General features: G+C 43.9%; 1 protein-coding gene across 9 annotated transcripts in view; it reads right to left on the bottom strand.

Moving 5' to 3' along the window:
* herc2 (HECT and RLD domain containing E3 ubiquitin protein ligase 2) overlaps nucleotides 1–14,551 on the bottom strand; it is a 297,727-nt gene that overhangs the window by 109,219 nt on the left and 173,957 nt on the right. For all 9 annotated transcript variants that reach the window (XM_038818501.1, XM_038818504.1, XM_038818505.1 and 6 more), the window contains 12 exons: nucleotides 12,892–13,074; nucleotides 11,184–11,368; nucleotides 9,304–9,451; nucleotides 8,997–9,193; nucleotides 7,927–8,157; nucleotides 7,674–7,809; nucleotides 7,011–7,154; nucleotides 5,283–5,425; nucleotides 2,559–2,826; nucleotides 503–672; nucleotides 304–402; nucleotides 27–195 (listed from right to left, as the gene is read on the bottom strand). In XM_038818501.1, the coding sequence (XP_038674429.1) occupies nucleotides 27–195; nucleotides 304–402; nucleotides 503–672; nucleotides 2,559–2,826; nucleotides 5,283–5,425; nucleotides 7,011–7,154; nucleotides 7,674–7,809; nucleotides 7,927–8,157; nucleotides 8,997–9,193; nucleotides 9,304–9,451; nucleotides 11,184–11,368; nucleotides 12,892–13,074 (2,073 nt within the window). The remainder of the gene's footprint in view (nucleotides 1–26; nucleotides 196–303; nucleotides 403–502; nucleotides 673–2,558; nucleotides 2,827–5,282; nucleotides 5,426–7,010; nucleotides 7,155–7,673; nucleotides 7,810–7,926; nucleotides 8,158–8,996; nucleotides 9,194–9,303; nucleotides 9,452–11,183; nucleotides 11,369–12,891; nucleotides 13,075–14,551) is intronic.

Genomic DNA, 14,551 nt, shown 5'->3' with positions numbered 1-14,551 from the left:
TGTTGATTAGTACACTATGAACCTACCCAATAGTTCAACATGAATGTATCTGACCCAGTAAGTGCCACCTTTTTGCTGCCAGTCACACTGCACATTTAGATCGTGCAATCCATCTCGATCCAATTTTATTACTTTTCCCATATCTCCCTCACAAACCTCTTCATATGTTCTACAGCATCGGACCATCATTCCCACCTGCAGAGTACAATAAAGCATAAAATAAATAATGCATTATTTCAATTAATATTAAAATGAAAACCCAAATGCAGTAGATCAATATTTAAACTTCAGGACAACCCATACCTGAATATTCTCCCTTACATATACAGCATAATCATCATTGTTCAAGAAATCTCCACGTTTCTTATAGGTTTGGCTTTCAGTCACCACAGCAGCCCAAGGCTACAAAATTAAGAACATGGTGTTAATACAACTTGAACATAGCTCTTAAATGACTCCAATGTTATTCAAATTTGCTAAGTACATTCTGTTTCAAAATTACATTCGGTAGAGTTGGTTGAGGACTAATCACAGTATAAACAGCTTCAGCGTCTTCTACTTCTTCTAGAATCTCTTCGTCCGAGTACTCCGATAAAGTGCTCTCCGCATCAGAAAGCTCTGCGATCTGTACATCAGGGTGATCTAACAGCCAACCGACCAATGCTTCCACACCTACGAAATAAAATTTGGGACAAAAATAGATGGTAAGCTGTTTCTGGTGCAATTGGGCTTGATGTTGCTTTTGTCATGTACATGGAAATGGACACACAAAGGGCTGGATTCTCCCCTACCCGGCGGGGCGGGGGGGTCCCGGCGGGATGGAGTGGCGTGAACCACTCCGGCGTCAGGCTGCCCCAAAGGTGCGGATTTCTCCGCACCTTTAGGGGCCAAGCCCTCACCTTGAGGGGCTAGGCACGCGCCGGAGTGGTTCCCGTCCCGCCGACTGGCGTGGAAGGCCTTTGGCACCACGCTAGCCGGGGGCGAAGGGACTTCGCCGGCCGGCGGATGTCCGCGCATGCGCGGGAGCATCAGCGGCTGCTGACGTCATCCCCGCGCATGCGCAGGAGAGGGGTCACTTCCGCGTCGGCCATCGCGGAGGCTGATGCCCGACGCGGAAGGAAAAGAGTGCCCCCACAGCACAGGCCCGCCCGTGGATCGGTGGGCCCTGATCGCGGGCCAGGCCACCCTGGGGACATCCCCCGGGGCCAGATCACCCCGCTCCCCCCCCAGGACCCCGGAGCCCGCTCGCTGGTCCCTCCGGTAAGGGAAGTTGTTTGATTCCCGTCGGCGGGACAGGCATTACAGCAGCGGGACTTTGGCCCATCGCGGGCTGGAGAATCGCCGGGGGGGGGGGGGGGGCGCCCAGACAGTCGCAGCGTGATTCCCACCCCGCTGAATATCCGGTGCCGGAGAATTCAGCAGCCGGCGGGGGCGGGATTCACGCCGGCCCCCGGCGATTCTCCGACCCGGCAGGGGGTCGAATAATCCAGCCCGAGGTCTGAGGCTACCCTTCAACTTTATCACTTTCAGTTAACTTTCATCTATGCATTAATGTTGTTCTTTCTCAACGTGGGTCAATCAACTTTTAAACAAAACCTGTTTACATAGTAAACCGGAAATTTGCACATTTTTAATAGGTTTGGCTTTTAGTCACCACAGTATTCCACAGCAACACTATTAAAAACAGGGCATTATTGTGATACTTTGAAGGCCAAATTATCCATGTCATGATAATGTCATGCGTCAGAAAAAAAGCAATTGATTTTAACCAAAATCCCATCTCAAATGTAACATTTCTAACTTCCCACTTCCAAAACACCAAGTTTACATGATCATGAAGATGACTTTGTCCCAGATAAAATAAATCTGACATGTCCACTTCAACTGGCATCAATAATCTAACATCCGGTGCTGCAGAATACTCACCATTAATATATTACGTCACAGACTGGTGGCTGTGCATTTTAAGTTATTGAGTGGGGTTCTCCGACGACGGGATCCTCCTCTTCGTCGGCAGTGCACTCACACCCGTGGGTTGCCCAACGGTGTGTTATGGCCACAATGGGAAACCCCATTGGCCAGCTGCCGGAACGGAGGATCCTGCTGCCGACGGAGGCTGACAGGTCGGAGAATCCTGCCCAATATTCCACAATACTGCACGAATTACAAAAAATCTCAAGAAAAACAGGTCTTGCAAATTCCGAGTCTATTCACTTCTACGTGGAGGTTAAAGAAAAGAGAAATGATAATACTTACCCTTACTTTTCTATTAATTCAATTATACATACTCTAAAAATTGAAAGCGAGTGCCCAAGTCCCATTCACCATGAGCTGAAACTTCCAGTGGGTGTATTTTAGCGTTGCACACGGTGAATATGCAAATTAATCAACTCACTAGCAACTAATCCCTAAACTACACTCAGTCATGTTACAATTTTCCAACAGCCCATTCCTTACTTGGGTCTGGACCAAACATTTATTTAAAACAACCCTAGAATGCAAGGTGTAAAAATACTTGCTGGTGTCAAAATAGGATTATTCGTATTGCAATTTATTACCTGGTAATCCCGCAGCATTTCCAGAGCCTCCTGTAAGTGATTTTAGTGCAAATTCAATATTCTTCCGACCAAATCCCATTTCCATTAGTTGAGCCACAATGGGTAAAGGTGGAGGGGGAGATGGCTTGCGCTTCTTGTGTTTTATAGGCCGTACAGGCTGCATTGTAACAGGTGTTGTAGCTTCACTCGAACTGCTGTCATCAAATACAGGCGTAGATGGATGTGTAGACTCCACTGCCAAGAACTGACAAACAGCAAGGGCTGCCGCCTGACAAAAGAGACAGTATAAAGACCAAAATGTTTACCAAAAACTGCATAAGCAAATATAATACTCATGGAACCGTATCAGCAGTTTATCACTGCTGCTGGGTCAAAATCCGGGAACTCCCTTCTTTACATCACTGAAACAGTACCTGCACCAGATAGACTGCAATGGTTTACGACAGAGGCTCTTCACCACCTTCTCAAGGGCAATTAGGGATGGAAAACAAATGCTGGCCATACTAACGATGCCCTCATCCATTGAAAGGTTCTTTAAAAAGACTATTATGGTACCCTCCTCGGCCTCCACACAAGTCAGATACAGTGTGTTCATGAGGTGCTCCATCTGACATGACCTGAACTGACTGAACCGACTCAACTCAGAGTTCATCAGTCATAGATCACAGCCTCTGCCCTATTTTCTTTCATCTTTCTTTGCTGCTTTGGTTTTTCTCTGGTTTCACTCTTATGTCCTTTACTTTAAATTCGGACAGCAGCTATCCTATCATTCACATCTCTTCTAAAAATATAACATGTACCTTTCTTTTTTATTTGTCCCATTAGCACTTCCTTTGACCTTGCAGTACGGAACCTTTAGTCATTTAATCTCTCCTATCCTCCAACCTATCATAGACCCTCTTTGCCACCTGCACCCTATTAAACTTCTGACTTTTCCCAGTTCTGATGAAAGGTGTCATCAAGCCGAAATGTGTTTCCCTCTCCATAGTTGGTGCCAGACCCGCTGAGTATTTTGTTTTTATTTTATATGTTAAATAAGCCCCTGAACAGAGCTGGGAACAAGGCCCAAGGTCCACTTCCACTGGATGCTGCTCCAAATGGTCACAGTGCCAGCGTCTCTACATGGACATTATTGTAGGGCTAATTGCATCCATCCTATGCTGTTTCCATTAGTTGACCCCACTTTTAACTCACACGGATGTAATAGTCATATTTCCCACAGCTCAACTGGTAGCACTCTCGCCTACAAGTCGCAAGTTCTACTGAGGAGGTACTGAAGTGTGGGAAGTGCCATCTTTCACATGAGGCATTAAACCAAGGCCCCATTTCCCTGCGAAGGTAAATGTAAAAGATCCACAATCGCACAGACAAACAGGAACCTTATCTCCGGTGCCCTGGCCAACATTTATTCCTCAATCAGCATCACAAAACTAATGATTGGGTCATTATCATATTGGCGTTTCTGGGAGTTTGTTGAGTGCAGGTGGGCTGCCGCGTTTCTACGAACTTCAAAAAGTGGTTTGAGATGTCAGAGGTTGTGAAATGCACTATATAAATGCTAGTTCTTTTTCCCTTTTTTAAATGCCAGGAGGCCCTTGGTACAAATGCTCCCCAGTGCATTGTGTAATGTTTGCGACCATTAACCGAGCAGAGAAAAATCAGCGCTAAATATGACAAACCGGGAAAGCTACTAAACCCGAACAGAACCATCTGCTATTGCAGCATTTCTGTAAAACCCGTCTCTTTGGTGTTACTTAAGAAAATGCAAAGCAATTGAATACAAATATTTGGTTTCCAAGATTGGAGGCTTGATGCAACTTAGCATTCTACCAGCAAAGAATTGAGAAAGGATCTGGGGAGACATCTCTATCTTTCACTGAGAACTCCCACTGCTCACAAATAATCTGAACAAGTAGCAGCCAACCACAAACAGGCAATGTTATTTATGTTTGAACTGGGAGACAGCATGACACGTTTCCAAGTGATTTAATTCCCAATTCGATAAGCAGTTGAGTATCACTTCTCAGCAAATATTTTTTTTGTGTTGACTTGAACAGGAGTAATTCTTTACCTTCAGCACTTTCGGCATTCAGTCTTTTGATTTTGAAGTTGACATTATAGAAGCTTTAGCTGCAAAACTTGGAACCTCAGGTTCCAGGCTGGAAGGGATAGGGTCTAGCTCTTTCAGGGGTGCTTATGGCAGAATGTTTATTAATGCTTTCCATAATACTACTTGGTGTCTTTAAAACATAATATTGACGCAAATTAACAAAGTGAGAGGTAACTATTAGACAAGAATGTTTCAAAGTGGGAAAAATTCATTCCATAACAAGCACACATGCGGCACTCTCAACTCAGTGGCACTATGACACTTGCTAGATGACTTTTTTAAATAACCTCACTATCAAATAGTCTATTCAAATTAGACTGCTTATTCAAAAAATAAATTCAGCGGGCAGCACAGTGGTTAGCATTGCTGCCTCACGGCGCTGAGGTCACAGGTTCAATCCCGGCTCCGAGTCAGTGCCTGTGTGGAGTTTGCACATTCTCCCCGTCTTTGTGTGAGTTTCGCCCCCACAACCCAAAGATGTGCAGGGTAGGTGGATTGGCCACGCTAAATTGCCCGTTAATTGGAAAAAATGAATCGGGTACACTAAATTTATTGTTAAAAATAAATAAATAAATTCAGGCTTTTATTTGTTAGGAAAGGCTTAAAAATCGAACCTCAAGCTCCTGCCTATCAAACACAGCTTTCAATGGTGATGGCTGTGTAGCTGCACTCAGCAGTTGCTGGAGTAAGATCAATGGGGGCTGTGGTCCCTCAGGTGAGAAGTCAGCAGTGTCTGGGGAGGAAACTGGTGCATCCTCTGAAATGAAGAGAGAAAATAGTAGTATTTAAATAAACAATAAGAATACTAGGTCCAAGAAAACAGGCATCACATCACCTAACACTACTCGTTAAGATTGGAATCCAGAAATTGGGCAATCTGGGATTTAGACTACGAAGTACGGCCTCTTTTCTCAGCAATACCATCCAGCTTCAGGAATAGGAGAACCAGATTTGGTATTGCAACTGTCAGGACCAGGTTTTAAGACCACAGTCTCCCAGAACTGGACTTATTATAATAGGCACTGGTTTCATAACAGAGACTGTCAAAAACGAGCGAGTGTTGGAATAAACACAGAATTAAATCACATACGATATAGCAAAATTTCAAAAATACTTGGGGCCTTACAATCAAGTTTTTAGCAGCTCTCATTTTGCACTAAGGCAAACACTTGGCTATAAGGTGCTGATTCGATCGAACAAGCCCTTAAATTTCAAGGATTAGGTCAAAAGATTATTCCCACAATAATAAAACCCAATCACGAGGCTTTGATTTAGCCTGTACTCTAAAAGCAAGCAAAGTAATAAAGAGTATTTCTATACAACACTTTGTCCATGTGAACTTCTGAACCTTTTTGATCCCAGGAGGTGGTAGGAAATTTTCCAGAGTATTTTTTCATTCCTCCCAGGAGATTAGATGGCAATAAGAGCAGGGGGAGTGCCTGGTCTCAGTGTTCCAGGAATCAGGAGTGTGAGGCAGGCTTGATGGAGCTTTTCCTTCTGCTTGTTCAAAATCTAAATTGCTTTGATGCAGTTAAATTGATTTAACTCAATAGTACTTATAAAATGGCAGGGTTTTGCAAGCTTTTAAGGAAAGGCGGATGGGGAAAGGAAACGAGAGTGCATTTATACAGCACCTAAAGTGCTTCACAAACTATTAAGTAGCGTTGAAGTACTGTCGCTATTATCATGTGGGCAATTCCTACACACCAAGGTCTCATAAACAGCAATCAGTTCAATACCAGATAAACTATTTTTAGTTGGCATTGATTGAGTGATCCATTTTGGACAGGGCCCGCATGGTAGCACAGTGGCTAGCACTGTTGCTTAATAGCTCCGGGGACCCGGTTTGATTCCCGGCTTGGGTTACTGTCTGTGCAGAGTCTGCACGTTCTCCCCGTGTCTGCGTGGGTTTCCTCCGGGCGCTCCAGTTTCCTCCCACAAGTCCCTAAAGACGTGCTTGTTAGCCGAATTGGGCATTATGAATTCTCCCTCAGTGCACCCGAACAGGCACTGGAATGTGGCGACTGGGGATTTTCACAGTAACATCATTGCAGTGTTAATGTAAGCCTACTTGTGACAATAATAAAGATGATTATTACTGGAAGGTCTTCCCTTGCCTTCTAAATGACAGCAACTCTCTCAGTGAAACACTGAAGTGTCAGGTTATATGATTAAATCTCTGCTAAAGGGCTAAAACCCACAATCATTTGAGTGAGGTGAAAGTACCACCACTGAGACAACATCACCACTTGAGGGATTAGATGTAACAGAGATTTCAAATTAATCTGAAGGACAAGGCATATTTTGCAGTGAGAGATAAAGGGTAACTTGCTGGTTCATACCCGTGGAAAGAGGCCCTGTTTCAAATACAGCCGGCTGCGAAAGAATCTGTCTCAATTTATCCTGATGCATGAGCAAGGCTCGTGCTGCCTTCAGTATATACAGTCTCAGCTGCTGACATCTTAGCAAATATGAATCCACTTGATCTGAATGGAGGAAGTAAAAAAAATGTGTCAACACTAAACTTGGAAAGCCATCTGTGGACAAAAACAGTCAACCTTATGGGCAACAGAATTACATTTCGAAACATGAAAGAGCAAATTTTATCATGAAAAAGCACATCCAAAATAATACAGGAAGCTGTACAAAAAGCTTATTTCACCAAAGAATATATAGTTATGTCATGAATGAGGATTTAATACATCACCCACTCAGGTTTTGTACAGTACAGGGAGAAATTCTAAAAAGATTCAAACTTAAATAAGACCAGGGGAGAATATTTGGGCCCTAAGTGAACCTAGATGAATTCAGTAGGGGTTCAGAAGAAATTTTTTAACTAAAACTAATGCAAAATTTCCATTCAGCATACAGTTCACTTGTTTTAATTTTTCCAACATACCTCACTTAGAGCCCAGCTTCCAGGCGGATTTCCTGAATAAATCGGTATTAAAAAAATCTCTACTCTGCTATTTCGGAACAAAAGCCCAAGTTAACATTTTAATTACCCGAGAGGCTCTGGCTAGATTTCTTCGCCCTTTGCTTTTCAAGCTTGCTCCCTGCTAGATTCACCAATTGGGCCCAGACAGATAGCATTAGGTCAGCAAATGGCAAGTTGTTAACACTGAAGGCAGTCACTGGGAGCTGAGAAAAAAAATAGACAAAATCATATTATTATCATATTTAGACCAGATCAGGCAAAAACACTGTTGGCCGCCTGAGGCGGTCAAGGGGAAAGCTGAGCAGCCACATATCACCTACCGGCTGTAACTGACTCAAAGGACAAACTCTGTACGTTCGCATGTCATGGAACTGTACTGTAATTTTTCCCTTTGGGGTAATACGAGCCACTGTCCCCTCTCCAAGCTCTTCATGCATCACCTGACCACCCAACCTCAGGCGTCCGTCTACTCCACCAATCACAGCCAACACTGCCATCAATCCATTGATCTCTGGGTTCTCCGAATCAGGGAAACAATCTTCCAAGACTGTCTGCAAAGAGGCAAAGGGGAAAAGAAAAGACTTCAAACACACAAAAATATCTTACCGTCTGAGGCAAGATTTAATCCAAACGTCCTCATAACCTACGATTAGGATCCCCTTTCCCAAGGGTAAACAATAGTATAGTGGATAGTCAGAGATACACAAGCAAGTGCAAGTTCAATCCCTTTGTATCCTATGTTAGTCCCAGCCAAGGAATCAGTGAAAGCAATGCCTGGATTCAGAGTTCTCAAAATAAAGGTGGGGTTAGAAATAATAAAGCAAAAAGGCTTCACCACCTAGCAGCTCTGTGGCACTCATCTACAGAAAGATGTGTCAAAGAACTTTACATTGTGGAAGTAACAATGTGACTAAGTATTTGAGGAGAAAAGCAAGCAGCATGACATTGACGCTCATGGCGATGCACCACAGTGACAAACTTCAGTAGGCAATGTGGAACATCTCAGTCCCGCTTAAAATGATGGAACATATAGTTACCCCAAAAGATCAAAACAATAGCAGCAGAGTCATAAGAGTACATAAGGACAATTTAATATGGGTTGCATGAGGATTGCTCGAGGAGTCGTCAGGGGGGGGGGGGGGGGGGGGGGGGGGGGGGGAGAAGGGGTAAGGAACTGTTTTCTCATTCTATGTTTTCTCCCCACCTGGTATGAATAAGCATTCCGATCATAATTCTATTTCTTACAGGTTAACATTCTTAAGGCTGTACTTCTGCACTTACTGGTGCAACAGGAGCTGAAATCATCTGTTTCCAACGGTGACTATAAGCACAGAGCAAGTACAAGGGTGAAAAATAAATTTGGTATTAAGAAACACAATATTGTACTCACTGCCTCTGGCGCTTTATCAGTCATGATTTCACTGATGCAATTTAGCTGAGAATTAATGTATTCATTAATAAGTCCATTCCACTGATTCAGAGAGTGGAGAGTTCGTAACAGTGCAACTATTTCCTCTGCCAGCGTACTGCTGTGGGTGGCAGTCAGAGAAGCTTGAGGTCTAGATTTTCTTCTTCTCAGCATCCCATCTGTGAAAACAAAGCCAGAAGCTACTTTAACCATTCATCTATTTCTAAAATGTTAGATATATTTTCCATTATTTATTGTCAAATATGTGGAGTCATAAAAGGAAGTTCACCTCTCAAGAGTGGAAAGTCAGATGAGCAGGTGCTCAGAAGACGACCCAAAAAAATAAACAGCTTTTCAACAAGGAACTTCATGTCTTTCGATCGCTCATCTCTGTCCCAGGAAGGAAGGACTGCTTGCAACAAGCGCAGGGCTAAGATCTAGCACAGATAGAACGGCAAATAATAATACTCTTTATTAGTGTCACACGTAAGCTTACATTAACACTGCAATGAAGTTACTGTGAAAATCCCCTGGTCGCCACACTCCAGCGCCTCTTCGGGTATACCGAGGGAGAATTCAGAATGTCCAATTCACCTAACAAGCACGTCTTTCGGGATTTGTGGGGGGAACCAGAGCACCCGGAAAAAACCTACGCAGTTACGAAGAGAACGTGCAGATTCTGCACAGTGACCCAAGCCGGAAATTGAACCTGGGTCCCTGGCGCTGTGAAGCAACAGTGCTAACCACTGTGCTACCATGTCGCCAAATACTCGTGTTAACAAAAAGCACAATGCCAACATGAACCCCATCAATCTGAGCAATGTGAAAAATAAATCAAACTATTTTCTCCCTTCTAATTTGAATCCAATTTACTATCCTTCCTCTAATTCCATGCCTCTTAATCTTCTCCAATAATCATCCATGCGGTACTTTGTCATTTTGTTTTGTTCTTTCATGGGGTGTGAGTGTTGCTTGCAATGCCAGCATTTGTTGTCCATCCCTAATTACCCTCAAAGAGTTTTGTGGGGAGCTTCCTTGAACCGCTACAGAGTATCTGTCCTAGGTAGACCCACAATGCTGGTAAAATGGGAGTTTCAGGATTTTGATCCGGGCGGGGGGATTTGCAGTTTGTGGTGTTGCCGTGAATCTGTTGCCTTTGTTCTTCCATATGGCGAGGGCGCATGTTTGGAAAGTGCTGTTGACAGAGGTCTGCCGTATTACTGCTATGCATTTTGTATATGGTACACATTACTGCCACTGTGCATCAGTAGTGGAAGGAGTGATTGCATAAGATGGTGAACGGAGGGCAGCACGTGGCACAGTGGTTAGCACTGAGACTATGGCGCTGAAGACCCGGGTTCGAATCCCGGCCCTGGGTCACTGTCCGTGTGGAGTTTGCACATTCTCCCTGTGTCTGCGTGGTTTCATCTCCACAACCCAAAGATGTGCAGGTTAGGTGAATTGGCCACGCTAACTTGCCCCTTAATTGGAAAACAATAATTGGGTACTCTAAAAAAAATTTTAAAGATGCTGAACGGGCTGCCGATCAAGTTGGTTGCTTTGTCACGGGTACCGTCAAGCTTCTAGAGTGTTGTTGATGTTGTTTATAAAACTGATCCACTGCATTTCCACTATCCACCGAAGAGTGAATAAAGATTATTCCTAGTGTATCACAGGGTCATATGGTTACTGCTGCAGCATCTGATCCCAGTCAGGTCAGTTGAAGCTTTACAAGGCTTTCCATTTCACTGAGTTGAGGGGGAGGTGGGAAAGGGAGAGAAAATAATTAGCCTTAGTGATTAGTGCTAGAAAATGCATGTTTGAGCATCGGGTGGCCACAAAAATGGGCTCAAGATCATTACTCTCCATGGTCACATGTGCTGATGACACTGTCTCAACTCTCAGTACACCTCACAACACAAAGATCATGCACTTGGACAGGGTACCATAGGGTTGCAGGGCAGCTGCAGTCGCCAGAAAAAGTCAGCACTTTCAGAGGAGAGTAAATTAATTGAGGAAATCCAACATGGTACTTTCAAATCAGAATTTTTCCTCTAACATGAGTAAAACAAAGCAAAACCCAATTATTATCGTGTCATTTTAATAGTATTGTAAGTTTATCTGGCCCGTAACTCCTTCAAAAAGGACTTGTACAATTTAAGTTCTCACCTGTCGCTGCAGAGACACAGCAGTGAATGATTGTTGTCCTTCAACAATCCTAGTCAGCAAGCTGATCCACTGAGATGAACTCAGAGTACCACACATTCGAGGAGTAAGTGCTATACTTCTAATGAAACCCAGTGTACACCAGCTCCTGTGCTGTTCTCGGGATACTACTTTGTTTACAGAAGAAGCTAGAAACAACAACATGATGAAAATATTAATCTCTCCAAATAAAATGGAGATGTTTTCTATTCCTGCAGTAGATCAAGCACAAGGAGAATTAAAGCATGCCATCCAGTTTAACAAAAAAAAAAGAGATAGGAGTAAAAACAGCTCCCATGTTTAAGTGCTCCGTCTACACATTTCAAAATCAGTGTCCATGTAGTCTCCTGCTTCAAATAACTCAATATTTTGGCATGCAAAACTTTTATATTGCCAAGTATAATTTCACTTTTAATAAATCTGATACATAAGGACTTGTGCCAATTGTAAAGAGTAATAGCCTTAATATTGAGGCCAAAACTCTGAACAATTTAAATTCATTTTACAAGATGTGGCCATTGATTGCCTATCCCTAGTTGCCCTTGAGAAGGTGGTGGTGAGCTACCTTCTCGAACCGGTGCAGTGCCTGGCACAGAGATACATCCACAGTTAGGACAGGGACCCACAGTGAGGGGGTGGTTCAGCGATGATACCTCTTAAAACTGAATAGTTAGCATGCCACTAGTGTAGTTTTACATAAGTTATTTTATTAAGGATTGAGATGAATTATAGAACTGAGTAATCATTATTAACCATTAAACATGTATTTTTAGGACATAACAGTTATAAGTAATCAAATGGGATTTAGGATAGCTAACTTGACCAAAAGGACATTGCTTTTGACATCCTGTCTTTGTGCCTGTCTTTGTGAAACAATTTTAAGGAACTATAGTTGGATGTTCTCTTGTTGGAGTTTGCCTGGCAGTTGTATGGTGCGAATGTTACTTGCTATTTGTCAGCCCAACCCTGGATATTTTTCAGGTCTTGCTCGGCATGTGCTGCTTCAGTGTTTGCAGAGTCGTGGATGATACTGAACATTGTGCAGTCATCAATGAACATTCCCACTCTGACCTTATGATGGATGCTTGGAACGAGGACCTAGGATCTCTAAGTAGGTGCTGGAAACATGATAATAATAATATTTTTATTGTCACAAGTAGGCTTACATTAACACTGCAATGAAGTTACTGTGAAAATCTCCTAGTCACCACATTCAGGCCCCTGTTCGGATACACAGAGTTGGAATTCAGAATTCTCAGCTGGTACGGGAATTGAACCCACGCTGTTGGCCTTGTTCTGCATCACAAACCAGCTGTTTAGCCCACTGAACTAAACCAGCACCTGGTCTCTGCAAATTTTCAGAGGCCCTTTGAGAGTTCTAGATGACTGATTCTAGATGATTCTTGACTGCTTCAGGCAAATCTTGATCTGTTGCGGGATTCTGCTCATAACAGGCAAATTATGTTTGATTTAAAGCATATTTATTCTAAACTTGTATTATCCCTCCTGTGATCAACTGCCTGGATTTTATTAAGCAGCTCCCAATACAATGAAGCTTGAATCAGCTATTGAGAACATAATTGTTTTTACACTCTTATCAACGATAAACAGAGAAGTAATTGCACTCCAGAACACTGTCACTGACTAACTTGAAATTTTCATCGTGTGTTACCTGTTTTATCTGATGCCCCACTCTCCACCAGCATCCGCAATAGCCCACACAGTGTTTTGGTAGCTTCATTCTGGACTAGGTCTGAGTGAATCCCAGCAGAAAGTGACAAAGTTTGCAGAAGATTAATGGTCCCCATCAACAGCATCACAGTTGGGTGAGTGTTCTTCTCTACGGGTTCTGCTTCTGTGAAGGCAAACAGCATCACAAGAATTAGAATCATTACTTTCCTGAATTCCTGTGTTTTTTCTTTTTCACCCTTGCAAAATGTGAAGGAAGCCCCAGTGTACAGACGATTAAAGAATACGCAGATAGGGAAGGGAGTACTGCCGCAAACCTTGGGGAAGGCATAGATTTCACTGTTGCTTAAAAAGAACAAAGAACAAAGAAAATTACAGCACAGGAACAGGCCCTTCGGCCCTCCCAGCCTGCGCCGATCCAGATCCTTTCTCTAAACCTATCTCCTATTTTCCAAGGTCTACTTCCCTCTGTTCCCGCCCGTTCATATATCTGTCTAGATGCATCTTAAATGATGCTATTGTGCCTGCCTCTACCACCTCTGCTGGCAAAGCGTTCCAGGCACCCACCACCCTCTGCGTAAAAAACTTTCCATGCACATCTCCCTTAAACTTTCCCCCTCTCACCTTGAAATCGTGACCCCTTGTAATTGACACCCCCAATCTTGGAAAAAGCTTGTTGCTATCCACCCTGCCCATACCTCTCATAATTTTGTAGACCTCAATCAGGTCCCCTCTCAACCTCCATCTTTCCAACGAAAACAATCCTAATATACTCAACCTTTCAAAAAAGGATAAGGATCCGACGGAGTGTGGGTCGTTTAGGCCCATTTCACTTCTTAATGTGGGCACAAAGGTATTGGCAAAGGTACTGGTGGGTAGGCTGGAGGGGTGCCTCCCGAAGATGATAGGTGAGGATCAGACAGGGTTTGTGAAAGGGAGGCAGTTGTTTTCGAATATTAGGAGGGTCTTGAACGTCGTTATGGCACCGGCGGAAGGGAAGGAAACAGAGGTGGTGGTGGCACTGGACGCCGAGAAGGCGTTTGATCGGGTGGAATGGGGGTACCTGATGGCAGTGCTGGAACGGTTTGGGATTGGATCAAGATTTGTGAACTGGGTAAAGTTATTATATAAGGAGCCGAAGGAGAGCGTCCGCACGAACAATATCAGTTCGAGATACTTCTCTCTCCACCGTGGGACGAGGCAGGGATGCCTTATGTCCCCCCTGCTGTTTGCGCTTGCGATTGAGCCGTTGGTCATCGCATTAAGAAGTTCGGGAGCATGGAAAGGAATAGTGAGGGGGGGGAATAGAGCATAGGGTGTCCTTGTATGCCGATGGACTTGCTGCTGTATGTGTCGGAGCAGAGTGCGTCGATAGGAGGAATATTGGAGTTGCTGCAGGTATTTGGGTCTTTCTCTGGGTACAAGCTGAACTTGGACAAGAGTGAGTATTTTGTGGTGTCTCTGCCGGGGGAGGGGGGCAGGGGTGGTGGGGCTGCCATTCCTTAGGACAGGGACTCACTTTAGGTATTTGGGGATGCAGGTTGCCCGGGAGTGGGAAAGGCTTCGCAGATACATCACTAGAGTTGGGATGGTCTCCCTCTGTCACTGGCGGGTCGGGTGCAGGCGGTTAAAATGAATGTGTT

This window comes from Scyliorhinus canicula, chromosome 14 (assembly GCF_902713615.1).
Source record: "Scyliorhinus canicula chromosome 14, sScyCan1.1, whole genome shotgun sequence".
In the NCBI taxonomy this organism is placed as follows: domain Eukaryota; kingdom Metazoa; phylum Chordata; class Chondrichthyes; order Carcharhiniformes; family Scyliorhinidae; genus Scyliorhinus; species Scyliorhinus canicula.
The sequence above is the reverse complement of the archived record's forward strand: the minus strand, read 5'-3'. Positions and strand labels throughout refer to the sequence as shown.